This window comes from Peromyscus leucopus, chromosome 1, assembly GCF_004664715.2.
Source record: "Peromyscus leucopus breed LL Stock chromosome 1, UCI_PerLeu_2.1, whole genome shotgun sequence".
Taxonomy (NCBI): Eukaryota; Metazoa; Chordata; class Mammalia; order Rodentia; family Cricetidae; genus Peromyscus; species Peromyscus leucopus.
Window position 1 is genome coordinate 187503413 of NC_051063.1, and position 15008 is coordinate 187518420.

Here is a 15008-nt window from a genome sequence, read left to right on the forward strand (position 1 = left end):
AGAAGCTGGGGGTGGGGGGGTGGGGGAGAGGCGTTGCCATGACGACCAAGGGGGCGGGGTTTCAGCTTAAAGGCGCCCCCTCCCCCTCCCCTCCCCAAAAGCCCAGGACAGATGCCCCTCCCTCCTCTCCACGTGCACACACCCATTCCGCAGGCGGTATGCAGGGAGGGGACGTCCTCTGAGTCTTGTCCATCCCCCTCCTTCCCCCCAAATACATTCCAGCCTGTCATCCTGGCCCCGACATCTCCATCTTCCTCCCCGCTCAGTTGCATGGCTCTTGAATCTGGGCTAGATCTGTGTGTCTCTGGCCATATTACTCACATTAATCAAGAAACTTTGTGTTCAGTGCTAAGGACTTCCGGATGAACGGAGAGGCTCGTGTCTCACTCTCCATGATGCTGCGGGCTCTTTTCTCGCTCTCTGAGCCTCTGGCTTTACTGACATGCCTCCCTTTGGGCGTGTCTCTCCTCTCTCTCCCGCTTCTTGTCTCTCCTTTCCTCTGTGTTCTCTCTCTGTTCCCCCCGCTCTGCCTCTCTCCTTTCCTTGCTCACGTCTCTCCTCATGCCCCACATGGTGAAATGTTTTCATATCCATCTCCCTGCCTTTCCCGGTCTTTTCTGGGTTCCTTGTTTCACCTCTGCCAGTTCAGTTCAGCGTTTCCCGATGTCCGTCACTCTCCGCTTCTGTATTTCTCCCCTGCAGTCGCTAGGGGATGCTCTCCCTAAAGAGTTGCCTGTCCCTCCTTTCCTGGGCCTCTTTCCTTCAATCCCTTTCTCTCTGACCCGCTCAGGGTTTTTCTTTGTGGCCCCGTGACCCTCTTTGTCCTTGGGCATCCCTCCCCCACTCCTTGCGACTCTGTCTCTAGCGGTCTCTTCGCCCTCCCCATTTCCCTGTAACTGTCTCTGGGAGACTCTCCCTCCTCGGTGACTCCCGGTGACTCCGTCTCCCGGGGAATCTCGACCCTCCTCAGTGTCTCCCTGTGACCGCCCCGTCGCAGGGATTTCTCCCTCCAGTGTCTCCCCGTCTCTGTCTCAGAGACTTCTCCTCTCTCTGTTTCTCCCTGCAGCTCCGTCTCCGGAGGTTTCTCCCCAGTCTGTGTCTCCCCGTAACTCTCCATCTCTGAGGGCCTGCCCCCTCAATGTCTCCCTATGACAATGTCTAGCTGTGTCTTTTTTGACTCTGGATCTCCCTGTGACTCTGTCTCTGGGGTCTCACGTGTGTCCCTGTGACACTCTATCTGGGTGGGGGCTTCTGACTCTGTGTGTCCCTGGGATTCCCTATGCACCTCCCAAGTTTACTCCCCCGCGTTCCTCCCCCAGGTCACGCCCCACGGTGCGCCCTTTCCGCAGTTCTGGCACTCCAATGGGTCCGATCTGGCAGGAAGCCGTTCATAGGCCATGGGGAACCCTGGCCCGCCAGAGGCTGTCGAGCTCAGTGCACTCTGGGACTTATAGTTGAGGCCCCCGTACAGGCTATTCTTGGGAAGCAACAGAGAACTACTTCTCCCGGCGTGCCCTGCGTTGGCGAGGGTGTCTGTAGTACCACGCCTTCTTTGCGGTTTTGCCTATCTTGCGGTTGCGTCCAGATTCCAGAAGGTGCAAGGGAGGTGGAGGAGTTCGAGTCAACTCCCAAGCACCCTTCGCTGAACGCAGAGTTCCCTGTCCACCCGGCAAGCCACCTCTAAATGTCTGTGGTTCTCTGGGGCGACCGGTGGAAGGCACTAGGAGTCCAGCCTCGTCCACTGCTGCTTTTCCGAATCAATACAGCAGACCACTGGATGCTACAGCTGTGTTTAGTTTTGTTTCTTCTTTTGGGGGAGGGGCGGGGGGCGGAGACAGAATTTCTCAGTGTAACAGCCCTGGCTGTCCTGGAATGCACTCTGTAGACCAGGCTGGCCTCGAACTCAGAGATTCGCCTGCCTCCCGAGTGCTAGGATTAAAGGCGTGCGCCACCGCCGCCCGGCTCTGTGTTTCGTATTTTAAAATAGGGGCTTGCACACCTTTAATCTCAGACAGAGGCAGAAAGAGCTCTGGTGAATGTGATGTCAGCCTGATCTACATAGCAAGTTCCAGACCAGCCAGAGCTACACAATGAGACTCTTACCTGGTAAATACATACATACCTACATGGGTCTGGTGTATTTCTGGCTGGCTTCAAACTTGCTTGGTAGTCGAGGATGACCTTGAACATCTGAGCTTCCTGCCTTCACCTCCCCCCCCCCCCCAAAAAAAAAAAAACTGGGTGTGCCGGCATGCTTCGCCACAGCCTGGGGTCTCAGGTGCTGAGGATTAAACCGAGGGCCTTGTACCAACTGGTCGGGACCCACAACCCTCTAGCTGTTCTTTCTAGTGTCTTCCAGAAGGTATTCTTGAACCAGGTAGGGGAAGGAGGTGTAATGCCCTTCTGAGAAGAGGGATTCATGCAGATAGGTCTTGGTAAACACTGAAAAACATGACATTTCTTACCCCATGAGTATGTGTCCTAACTGGCCCTTCTCTCAAGTACTTCCTGTTAAGTCTCAAACCTGGGACAAAAGGCTGATTGACCTGCCTATTTAACATATCAAAGCAGACCTGGCTGCCAGGTTCCTCCTGCATTCCTCAGTCCCTACCTGTTACAAAGTCTGGCTGGCACACTCCATTCCTTCCTTCCCTAAACTCTCCATCCCTTCCCTAAACTACTCCAGCTCAGGGTTGGGCTGCCTTTCTCCCAGTTGCCCATCCCTATATAATCCAGCTATTTTGGCTACATGGTCCTTCTGTTTACCTTTTACCCTCCTGGCCTCTTGGTCTCCTGGTTCTCCCCTCTCCCCTCCCTGCTCTTCTCACATGGCCCAGCTCAGGGTCATATTCACTCTGGACTCTCCTTAGACATCTCTTTGCCTATGCTCTTCCTTCTGTCTACAGTAAACCTTCACCTCCACCATACCTAAGAGCAGTCATGTCCTTCCTTTTTTTTTATTTTTCATTCATTTCCAAATTTTGCAATGTTTTCCAAGTTACAAGAGCAAAAAAAGCTTTCATATGATCCTGGAATTTTTTAAATGACTTATTTAATTTTATGTGCATTGCCCATGTGAGGGTGTCAAAAGTCTGGAACTGGAGTTATAAGCAGTTGTGAGCTGCCATGTGGGTGCTGGGAATTGAACCTGGGTCCTCTGGAAGAGAAGCCAGTACTCTTAACTGCTGAGCGGTCTCTTCAGCCAGATCCTGGAATTTCTATGTGTGTTTTATGTATGTGATATTCAGGTGAGTTTCAGCAGGGAGGGGCAGGGTCAGATCTGGATGGAGTGGGTCCCAATGGGGCAAGGTTAAGTTGGACAGAGAATAGTCAAGGAGAAGGCCGTTATGAATGGTACTTAGGAGATAGACCAGTGTTGCATGAACTGTCAGGAGTCTGCTGGAAAACACGGGGAAATGAATGCATTTTGGAGAAAACTGTTGCACTCAAATTGGAATATATATATATATGTTTTTCTAAGATAGGGTTTCCCTTTGTAGCTGTGGCTGCCCTGGAACTAACTCTGTAGCCCAGGCTGGCCTTGAACTCACTGCCTGCCTCTGCCTCCCAAGTGCTGGGATTAAAGGCGAGGGCAACCATACCTACCTTGGACGTTGTATTTTTTAGCTTACTTTTGTGCGTCTGTGTCTGGTTGTGGAGGCCAGAGGGTGTCAGCAGTTTTAACCTCTGAGCTATCTCTCATGAAACTGGAGTTGTGATCTGCTAGTGTGGGTGCTATGAACTGAACTCCAGCATGTTTAACTGCACCCCCTCTATCTCCAGGACATTTTATTTCTGAATTGCCAAGGTGAGATTTTCCTCCTGAATCTCTGTGTGTGTTGCTAGGGATAGGACTGCTAGGACCTCATACATGCTAGCAAGCACTCTTCCTCTGCGCCACTTGCTAAGCCACGGTGGCTTATATTTCTCGAGTACTCATGGGACTCTCTGGGGGAGAAATCATGTTCATGTCTTTCCTAGCCAACCTTCCTGATTTCTTCCCTCTTTTTAAAGATTATAAAATGAGCTGGGCAGTGGCGGCACATGCCAGCACTCGGGAGGCAGAACCAGGAGGATCTCTGAGTTCGAGGCCAGCCTGGTCTACAGAGAGAGATCCAGGACAGGCATCAAAGCTACACAGAGAAACCCTGTCTCGGGGGAAAAGAAAAACAACATTATGTCTGTATATGTCTGTGTGAATGTAGGTATAGAGGCCAGAAAAGGGTGTCACCTTCCTTCACTCTGAGGCAGGAAGCCAGCCATCCCCAGTGATCCTCCTGTCTCTTTCCTCCAACCTGAGGGAATGCTCAGCCTGTTCCATGGGTACTGGGATGCAAACCCTGATGCTGATGCACGTGCTTTTAACCAACCTCTGAGCTCTCTCTCTTGGTTTTAAAGAATAATGTGGAAACCTAACAGGCTGCGGTATAGATGAGCTCAGCTGGTAAAGGGCTAGCCCAGCACGTGCCAAGCTCTGGGTTCTGTCCTCAGCGCTGCATAAACGGGGTGTGGTGGCTCATACCTGTAATCCCAGCACTGGAGGTGGAGGCAGGGCTTGGATTTACCCTTGGCTACATAGTGAGTTTGAAGCCAGCCTAGGCTACATGAGACTGTCTTACAAAAAGGCGGAGGGCGGTGGATCCAGACGCTGCCACTGTTTTCTGATGAGGCCAAGGTTCTTCTCAACCCCCTTCCGCCATAAAACTGAAGAATCCGTGTCCCAACCCTCTCTTGGAGCCCTCCCCCCCACCTACCCACACTCCCCCCTCCCCACCCGTGATAAATAAAGCACGAGTCTTCCTGTTATCTTTATATTGAGATTTTAAAAAAAGAACATTATGGATGTGGGGTGGGGGGTGGGAAGGGATGATTGACAAGAGGAGCTAGAGGAACCTAAAGCTCCAGAAAATAAAAAAAAATAAAATATATATTTATACATTTATATATATCTATATATACCAATAATGCATGTGAGTCCCAGAGAAGCAGAAAGCAGCAGCAAGAAGCAACTAACGTTAAGACACACAGACCCAGAGCGTGTGCAGCACACACAAGCCGTCCCAATCCTGACAACGCCCACCCCCCAAGAAAAGATGGTTAAGAAGCGTCCCTCTTGAATGACCTACACAGCTGGATGTGGTAGCACACCTGTGATCTCAGCACCTGAGAGGTGGAGACGGGAAGACCAAGGGTTCAAGGGCAGCCTCAGCTACACAGTTAAGTTCGAGACCAGCTTGGGTTACATGAGACCCCGTCCCAAAAGCTTTAAAAAAAAAAAAAAAAAAGAGCTTCATTTTGGTTTTTTGCCTTCATGTTCAGGAAAAAAATAAGAGGCCAGCAGAGGCCATTTTTCTTCCCATCTGTGCTAAAGCAGGCCATGTTATTTTTAACACTGAGATGGAGGGCCACCATTACTGTCCCTCAGAAATACTTCAGAGCTGTCTTTAAGACCATGTGGGTATTTTTGGTGGTTTTTTGTTTTGTTTGTATAGCACAGAGAATAATTCAGCAAAGGCATCCATCCTTTGCTTCATCTAGGATAGCCTCTAGGCAGTGGATCTTCAGAAAACCTGGTTAAAAAATTCTGGAGTCAATTTTAGGCAAAGCTGAGTGACAAGGTAGAGGCAGCGATTCTGCTTAAAGACTCCTGGCTACCGGGAATTATTGACCTCCAGGTTTTGTTTTTTTTTTTTTTTTGGTTTTGAACTTAAAGGAGAGGTGTACTGTACGCCTGGTCCTCAACCCCTTTAACACACACGCACATACTAAGGCACAGCTAAGGCAGGCAGGCAGGCAGGCATGCTTTGGCAATGAGAGCCCTAAAGAGGCCCATGGGGGTGAAGAACTGCAAAGGAGTGTGGGATGTGTGGGGTCAGCACCTTTGAGGGGTGAGGGAGAGAGAAAGCAAGAACTCCGAGGGCTCCCCGGGAAACCGTGGGGATAGGAATTTGAAAGAGGTAAAGCAGAGGGCCGTGGAGACAGCTCCGGGGCAGCAAAACAGGAAATGATAGATAGGCAAACAGGAAGAGGAAAGGGAAGAAAGCGAAACAAGGAAAGAAAACAATGAGTCAGGAGGAAAATATAAGGAGGAAGAGGAAACAGGACGGTACCAAAAACGTGGCCAATAAGATGGAGAGGTTGCCAGAAGGGACGGGGAGGGGAGCCCCTTGTTAACCTTAGACCTTGACAAACACCAGCCGGGCGGAGTACACCAGGTCAGACACATAGGCCAGCAGGTTGACACCTGTCAGGATGGCCACCGCCAGCCGGCGGTCCCAGTAACACACCGAGTGGGGGTGTGTATACGCGCAGCTTGCATCCGCCGCCCGCCGCGGGTAGCCATGGTACCTCTGGTCAAACTGGTAGAGGGGCCAGAGGACAATGGCGGTGGCATACAAGAGGACAGACAGTAAGGCCAGGCCTGACAGGAAGGTGGGGAAGGGGATGGGCAGCATGTTGGTACAGTCCCCCAGGTTGAGCAGGATGGTCACGGCAGCCAGGATGAAGCAGATGGCGTAGACTGCCACACACCACTCCAGGGCCGGCTTTTGCTGGTACAGGAATGGTTCGCTGATGAAGGCAAAGATGATACAGGCTACGAAGGTCTCGAAAACCTTGAGCAGCCCCGGCACGGTAGCCATGTAGCCAGTGATCTCACCCGGCCTTGCACGAGTCCAGGCCACTTCGGTGGCGTAGGCCAAACAGGCGACGCAGGAGAAGGTGGTGGCCGCGATGGCGTGGTCCCGGGTACGTCCGTGAGCCATGAACTGCACATAGGTGGTGGGGTAGATGATGGACGACGACAGGCAGAAGAGAGCCGCGTAGCAGGCGTAGGTGATGGGGAAGTTTCGCCACGACAGGGGGAAGCGGGCCTGGAGTCCGCCCAATTCCACAATCAGGATGATGAGCGTCACCGCAAAGCAGAAACACCAGGTGAACATGGCCCAGTTACCCATGGGCCCAGTCCAAGCGGCCACACTGGCCACCAGCGAGAAAGCCACGCAAGTGGATATTAGCTGCAAGAGGCGGAGGAGGCCCAGGGGCTGGGTCAGTGCCCGAGGGGACCCCACAATGGTGGAGGAGGAGGACGTTGTTGTAGTCGTGATGGTCGTGCGGGTCACTGATACCGGCATGGCTGAGAAAAAAAAAACCAAACCTTTAGATAAGGCCTCACACGGAGGAATCCACACACCCAGCCCCTCATCTGTCTTGGAACAAATTATCTTGAACTCTGAAAAGGGTATGTCTCAAAATAGGGAACTTGTAATTCGGGCAGTGGTGGCGAACACCTTTATAATCTCAGCACTCAGGAGGCAGAGGAAGGTAGATCTCTTGAGTTCGAGGCCAGCCTGGTCTACAGATTGAGTTCCAGGACAGCAAAGGCTACACAGAGAAACCCTGAGAAGTGAAAAAATTGAAGAAAAAAAAAATAGAACCTGTTTATAAACTATAAGAATGAATTGGTCGTCTAGGCTCATCCCCGATCTGCCCATGAGAGAACTCAGAATCCAGAGACCCAAAGCAGCACTTCTTGCTCTTCATTCCCAGGGACTTAGCAGCCTCTCGACTGCTGGAGTATGGTGGGCGCCAGTGAGATGCCTCAGCGGACAAAGGAACTTGTAGCCATGCTGAACAACCTGAGTTGGATCCCTGGGGCCCACCTGGTGGAAGGAGAGAACCAACTCCTCCAGGTCGCCTCTGACCTCCTCCACATGAGTACATACAGACCCACCCCAACCACTCACGTAGGGCTGTGGTTTGGGGGATGTGGTTCAGCGGATAGCATGCTTGCCTACTGGTTCTGATCCCGGCCCTGCGTAGACCAAATGCACACCTGTGATCCTAGTATTTGAGAAGCTGAGGTAGGGTTACTGTGAGATGGAAGTCAGCCTGGGTTCCAATAGTGAATTCTAGGCCAGCTTGGGCTACAGAATGAGATTCTGCCTTTAAAAAAAAAAACCAGCAACGAAAAGATTATGGTCTAAGATCCTGGGAGTTATCTCATTTCCTCCTCTGTGTGACCTAGGGCTTTTGTACCCCAGGCTCTATGAACAAAGTTCCCCCTTTCACCCTGCAGCAACTCAGTCATTTCTAGCTTCTCCACAGCCAAGACTCCAACTTCCTCAAACCTCAGGCCCAATGAGTAGATCTTCTTCTTTTTTGGCTTGGCTGTCCTAGAACTCTCTTTATAGACCAGGCTGGCCTTGAACTCACAGAGATCTGCCTGCCTCTGCCTCCCGAGTGCTGGGATTAACGGCATGTGCCACCATGCCCCGCAAAAGTAATTCCTTTCTGGTAGACATTAGCAGCCCCTATACATCCAGTATTCCATCTTCCATTCCAGCTCCCACGTCTAACCAGAGCACTGGACCTCCATCCTTCCACTTACTCCTCTCCCAGAGATCTCTGATCGGGAAGGTCAAATTTTCTTTCTCCCCTCCTTTCAAGTTTCACGAATCCTCCCCCTAATCCTACTTCAGACATGGGGAGGAAAAAAAAAAAACCCAAAGGCAGCTCAGTTTCCTCTTTCCTATCATGGAGCCTATCAATTCCTAAAGGGACTTGGCCAACAGGTTCCTCAAGCTCAGGAAAATTCAACTCCCTCCGCTCTCACTGTTCAGTGGCCCAGCCCCATCCATTGAAATTTCTAGCTTTCAAGGCCAGTCATGCAGGGCTGGACCTCCGGACATGCCTCTCAGCCTTCTAATGTCCCCCGTGACCCAGACATAGGATGGGGGTAGAAGGACTAACTTTTTTTTTCCACTGACAAACCTTGTCTTAGACTCAGAACTGGGATCAGATGCCAGAGCCCTCCTCAGGATGCTAACTGTCTGACCTCTCAGCTGATGCCCCCCAAAATATGGGGAGGCAGTTCCCAGACCCAGGAAAATAAAACTTCCTTATTGCTATTTTCAGTTCTGCCATTATTTCCTCTGACTTGTACATCAGCTGCCGGAGGGAACGGAAAGGCTCGAATGACTCAAAAGCTATAGAGACCTGGGCCAATTAGAGAGTTCAGTTAGCAAAGGAACTTGCAACAGAGCTTAACAAACCTGAGTTCAATCCCCAAGACCCACATGGTGCACAGAACTGAATTCTGAAAATTGTCCTCTGACTTCCATATACTTGCCATGGGGTGTACACACACACACACACACACACACACACACACACACAGATAGTTACATGTTAGAAAGAAGAAAGATAATAGGAACTTTCAAGGGTCAGGAAACATACTCTGAAAGTACAAGGTTTTGGTATGAGGCCTCTTCCCAAAACTGAAGCCCCACCACAAAAATATATGAACATTGAGCAATTAAGAGGATGGGGTGGGGGTGAGGGGTATGTGTGTGTGGGGGGGGTGGATAGTTTATTTAGCCAGGGGTGAGGGTGGGGTGTGTGGGGGATATGGATATTTCATTTAGCTCAGTAGTGGTGGTGCACACCTTTAATCCCAGCACTCAGGAGGCAGAGGCAAGTGGATCTACAGAGTTCCAGATGGGCACAGCTACACAGAGAAACCTTGTCTCAAAAAACCAAGTTGTGTGGGGTGGGGGGGGGGGCGGAAGGCTCTTCTGCCCAGCTAACTACAAGTTGGACAGTATGCTCCACGAACCTATCTTTCATGAGTCATCACCCAGGCTGAGGTGGGCTTTTCAGTGATGTCCAGGCCCTTGCAAGTATCCCAATCAACTCATTGGCTCAACAAGCTGTACTCCGGTTAACAGTGTATTTGGTTTGTCATCCCCTTTTTTTTGTTTGTTTGTTTTTTGTTTTTGAGACAAGGTTTCTCTATGTAGCCCTAGATGTCCTGAAACTCACTCAGTAGACCAGGCTGGCCTCGAACTCACCGAGATCTGCCTGCTTCTGCCTCCCAAGTGCTGGGATTAAAGGTGTGTGCCACCACCCCGCGGTAGTGTGTCCTTTCGTGCCCTGAGATGAGCATAAGTTATTCATAACTTTCCCCAGGAAAAGTCATGCTCAGGTCAGGCCCATGGAAAGACAGAAGGTCAGGCTTTAACCTCTGGAAGCTCACGCTGTCCCGGAACAGCTCCCAAAGTACACAGGAGCCAGCTCCTGGATACAACTTCTTAGGCACATGGATAACTGAGTCTATCCTCTGGAATCCTTTCAAGTTCCTCCTGTATCAGGATCTAGGAATCTAGGCACCATTCCCCTCCTCCGTCATACCCAGAGATCCAGGCCCTAGCCCTCTCCTGTAGATTCAGTTCAGTATTCCTGGCCAACCCTCCCATCACAGACCCCAAAGCTCAGGTTCCAGACGCTCCACCCTTAGACTCAGGGATCCAGGCTCCAGGCCCTCTTCCATCAGACTCGGAACAGGACCCTCCTCTCTTAGACTCTCGGTCCAGAACCTCAGCCCTCTTCCCTTAAACTTGGGGCTCCCCCTCCCCCAGCCCTTCACCTTCAAGAACTGTAATTACAGTCCGGACCGCAGCCGCTCCTCCACCCTCAAGAACTAGAACATAGGGCCACTAACTAGCACACTCACCTGCGGTCTTAACTGACGACCGGAAGGAGAAAGATCGCGCTGCAAAGGCGACGAGGGTGGCGCACCTGGAAAAGGTTGATCAGGTGCCCTGAGGAGGAGAAAGGCAGTCAGGGCGGAACTCAAGGCTGTCCTCCCTCGCAGCACCCTGACCCCCGAGCCCTAGACTCTACAGTTGGGACCCGTCTCCCGGTGGGGACGCATACTTGGCGGCGAGCCCGAGAGCGAGGTCTCAGAGGTTACCCCGAGGAAGCACCGCCCTCTCCTTCCTCCCCTAGGACTTGCCCGTGGGCGGAGTGGAAGCAAATGCGGACAAAGGGCCGGCCTTCTGGCCCGCCAGGGGCGTGAGTGATGTTAACCTAGCCCCAGCCTGGCAGTCGGCGGAGGGAGATCCCTGGGCGGTGGTTGCAGGGGCGGGAGGCCCAGCCTGGCCCCGCGTCTCCGCTCCTTATAAGGGCTGTAAGTCGCCTCCGCCAGGGCAATGTGGCAGGGGCCAGGAGGTGGTGCCAAGACCCTCGTGGCCCACTCGGAGGCTGCCCGCCCCTCTCCAGGACACCCTGGCTGGAAACTGGATGTGTGTGGGGTGGGGCGCGCGCGCGCGGCGGGGGGGATGAATCCTGGATTCGAGGAGAAGGCGGGAGGGTCCGATTTGTGGTTCCTTGAAAAGTGTGAGTTGGGAGCCAGGCAGAACCGACTCCCACAAGTTGTTCTCTGACTTGCACACGTTCCCTGAAGTCCGTGCGCCCCCCACCCCCTGCAAAGCAAATATATTTTAAAAGTCTATTTTGAGACACGCTCTTCCTATGTAACCCTCGCTGGCCTAGAGCTTGCAATGGAAACCGTGAAACATTGAGCTCACAGAGATCCGCATGCCTCTGTTTCCCAAGGGCTGGGTTTTGTTTGTTTGTTTGTTTGTTTGTTTGTTTTGTTTTTTAGTTCTGTGTCCCAAATGGAACGCGGATGAGTCTGGCCTGGTAGCGCAGGGCTGTATTCCCAGAACCCCAGGAGAGGAGGCAGGATTGGAAATTCAAGGCCTTCCTGTAGCCATAGTCTTCAAGACAAGCCAAAACTACAAAAAGAAAAAAAAAAGTGTGTGTGTGGGGTGGGGGGGACGGGTGGTGGTGAGGAAGGTGGAGTATTTGACCAGCATATGGAGGCACTAGGTTCAACCCCCCATACCCAGTACCAGGTGGGGATGCGGTTAGGGGAATGAAACTCTCTGACTACAAGACAGAAACTCCTTTAAAACTCTTCAGATTGCTTTGCTGAGCTCGAGGACACATCGCTTCCCTTGCTTCAGGCTAGAAAGGTCTGCTAAATTAGAATTAGGTACACACCGTTAATGTAGGCTCCCCAGTCAGAGCTAGGGTCTCCAGTGCACCTGGTAGGGGGTCACAGGAAGGCAGAAATCTGGTTCAGATCCCACCGGGACTGGTTAATGCAAGCCAGGACTAGTCTCACACCCAGCACTATAAAAAGTGGGCTATTGATCGCCTTTAATCGCAACACTCAGGAGGCAGAGGCAGGAGGATCTCTGCGAGTACAAGGCCAGTAAGGTCTACACAGCAAGTTCCAGGACAGCCAAAGGACCCTGCTTAAAAAAAAAGTGGGCTACTGTCCAGCCATAAACACGAGGAGGAGGAGGAGGAGGAGGAGGAGGAGGAGAAGGGAAGAGCATAAAATCCTTCGGTCTGGAGGAAAGTTGGTTAGGAAAGGAGGAAGAAAAGAAAGGGAGAGCCTAAGAGAGATGACATCCTTGGCTGTCCAGAGGGCCTCCAGCACCGTTTCAAGTCAGAGCTAAGGAATGCTCAGCCTAAGACCTAGGCAGGGCGAGGATACGCCCCTTGAGCTTCCTCCTAGATCTAGTTCCACTCTCTGGGCCACACCCAGCACCCCTGCTGCCGTCTCCCTAGCTACACTCCTGAAGTCATCCATCACTCCACAGACTCAGACTCGGCCACGCCCCACACCAGCGGTGGACACAGCCCTAATCCCACATGGCTCCCCAGCTCCCCCCACACTCCAAGTGCCCGTATAAGGCCTCTGGAAGGAGGGTCACACCAAGGACTTCTCCCCTCCTGAGCACCTCTGGGCACCAGATGAAAGCCTCGCATCCAAGAGCCCCATCTCCCCTCAGATTCAGGGATCTGTACTCTATCTCTCCAGGTCGTCAAACCCAAGAGTCCAGATCCCAACCTCACCTTCAGTCCAAGTTCAGAGCCCAATCCCTCCTCCTTTAGAACAAATTCAGACGCCCGCCCTCCTCCAGACTAAGCCCCAAACTCCAGCCCTCGTCCCCCAAGACCCATCTAAGTCCAGATCCCAGGCCTGTTCGGTCTGACCTAGGGTTCCAGATCCCATCCCACCGCTCTCAGCCTCAGGGGTCCAATCCCCACCGTCCTACCTCAGACCCAGGTGCCCACTCTCCCTGTAAGACCTGTATGAGCTCAGAGAGTTCTGACCCAGACATCTGAATCCCTTGCCCACTTCTCTTTTAGACCCAAGGATCTTGGGCCGCTACTCCTTCCCTTCGGGGTCCCTGCAGCCTCACCTCTCCAGCCAGTGGCGCCTGCAGCAGACACAAGAAAGACAGCTGCAGACGAGAAGAGGGGTCTTAGGGCTGGGTGGAGTTGGCCAGCCGGGGGAGCGTGCGGGGGCGGGGCCGAGGGCGGGGTTTGGGGCTGGCTTGGGCGGTGAAAAGGTATCTTTCCCTCGGTTCGGGCTATCCCTGGTCGGCCCCCAAGGCGGGGCTAGTGTCACACCACGCCTCTCTAAAGACTGGCGTGTCGTGGCTCACTGGCCCAACCAGTGAGGGGGTGCAGGGCTGAGGTCACCGTTGCTGTGGAGACAAAACAGGAAGACACAGCAGCTGGCGGCGCGGGGGCTCCCAGGGGCTATCCTCCCTGACATAGCTCTAGAAAGAAATCTCCAGGGTAGGCCCGAGAATGCCGTTGCCTTAGAAACCTACATGTTTATGGTTTGTTTTAGATGGAGTCCCCTTGTTCCCCCGCCTCAAGCTCGGGTCCCCGCGCCTAGTCTTACCCCTCATTCAATTCTCCTTCTCTCTGCTTCTGTCCTTGTCTATCTGATCCCCAACGCTGGACAGGATTTTAAAAATAAAAATAAAAAAATCTTACACACTCAGGTGGCAGCGTATTTCGGACCAGACCTTTCAGTTTAACGGAGTCTGTGGGCTAGGGTCTTGTCGACCTGAAAAAGAAAGGAATTTAGGATGCCAGGCCTTGAGCTTTTAGGAGTTCTGAGCAAGCAACCTTGACTAGTGAGGCCCCACCCCCAAGGAACAAAGACCAGATTTCTGTGGGGTTTCTTTGGGGGGGGGTTCTTCCTAGAGGGTAGTGGGACGTATCTCAATCACTCTGTAACTGCAGCATGGGCAGACTGCTGGGCCACGTCTCAGAAGATCACAGCCAATGGGGGCGAAAGGATGATGGATCGTAGCTAATTCCTGGAAATTTAGGGGTCCCAGATTTCTGAGCCACGAGACGGTTTTCAGAACAGATGTGGCTGGAGCCTTCTGGGTCTAGAAGGGCGAGCTATTTTTGGCTTGCATTCCTGCCTTCAGGACGAAGGGAGGGACTCAATCTTTACGAGCACGGGCTTGGGGCCCGGAGCTCTGGATTCCGGGTTCTACCATATGGTAGGGATACGGTGGACCCCGTGGTGCCGCGAGGAGGGGGCAAAAGCAGGGGAGGGGTTTAGGCTTGGGCCTTTTTTTTTTTTTTTTTTCCCCCAATTGGTTGGATTTGAGGATCTGAAAGGACTGGACTGAGCCAAATGGGAAAGGGAGCTGGAGGTCGCGCTGCGGGAGGGAGCTGAAGGTCTGGACGCCGGCCCCCAGGGCAGGGCGGGGACCCGGGATACCTGGCTCCCTCCCTCGTAGCCTCCCTCACTCACCCCGCTCTGCAGCGATCCCGGGCGCGGCCCTGCTCCGCTGCTGCTGGGCGGGGCCTAGCGGCGGCTGCAGATGCTCAGCTTTTCCCCGCCGCTGCTTCTGGTTGTCTTCCAGGAGGACTAAGGAGGCTTAGAGGCCCAGCCCCGGCGAGGAAACCGCAAGCGTCGGGAAAGGAGGGGTCCGAAGGGGTCCAGGAGCTCAGAACAGCCCGCAACGCGCCCTACGGAGGAGGGAGGAGCTGGAGGGGGGACCTGGCGCTTGCTTAGTGCTTTCCTGAAGTGGGGGTGGGGACCAAGGTATAGGGAATGGGTAGGTGAAGAGCTGCGCGCTCACTTTGCATTCCCGGGAAGAGACACAGAAACAGACCCTTCTTTGTCATTCTATGCCCTGCATAAAGGAGGGTTTTAGTTTGCGTATTTTATGTGTTAGAATGCAAATGTGGAAGTCAGAGGACAACTTGTGGGAATCAGTTTTCTCCTTCCTGCATGTGGGATCTGAGGATCAAGCTCAGGCCGTCAGTTTGGTTGGCAAGTGCCTCTGTCCACTTGAGCCATCTTGTTGGCCTATGGAAGGTATGGTTTTGGT

At 52.8% G+C, this 15008-nt stretch overlaps 1 protein-coding gene across 3 annotated transcripts; it reads right to left on the reverse strand.

Moving 5' to 3' along the window:
* Positions 1 to 5656: 5656 nt before the first annotated feature.
* Positions 5657 to 14623, reverse strand: Myadm (myeloid associated differentiation marker). Of its 3 annotated transcripts, XM_037202231.1 has the most exons (4): positions 14426 to 14623; positions 13648 to 13720; positions 10514 to 10601; positions 5657 to 7135 (listed from the first exon to the last, which is right to left on the reverse strand). In XM_037202231.1, exon 4 carries the CDS (start codon positions 7131 to 7133, stop codon positions 6177 to 6179), a length of 957 nt encoding a protein of 318 aa, XP_037058126.1. In that variant the 5' UTR covers positions 7134 to 7135; positions 10514 to 10601; positions 13648 to 13720; positions 14426 to 14623; the 3' UTR covers positions 5657 to 6176. The 3 variants fall into 3 exon arrangements, with proteins under 3 accessions (XP_037058126.1, XP_028717968.1, XP_028717969.1); XM_028862135.2 differs by lacking the exons at positions 13648 to 13720; positions 14426 to 14623 and adding an exon at positions 13062 to 13349; XM_028862136.2 differs by lacking the exons at positions 13648 to 13720; positions 14426 to 14623 and adding an exon at positions 10717 to 11050.
* Positions 14624 to 15008: the final 385 nt, after the last annotated feature.

Excerpts from the sequence above, each read along its gene's own strand:
- Myadm (XM_037202231.1), bottom strand. The coding sequence starts at position 7,133 with ATGCCGGTATCAGTGACCCGCACGACCATCACGACTACAACAACGTCC.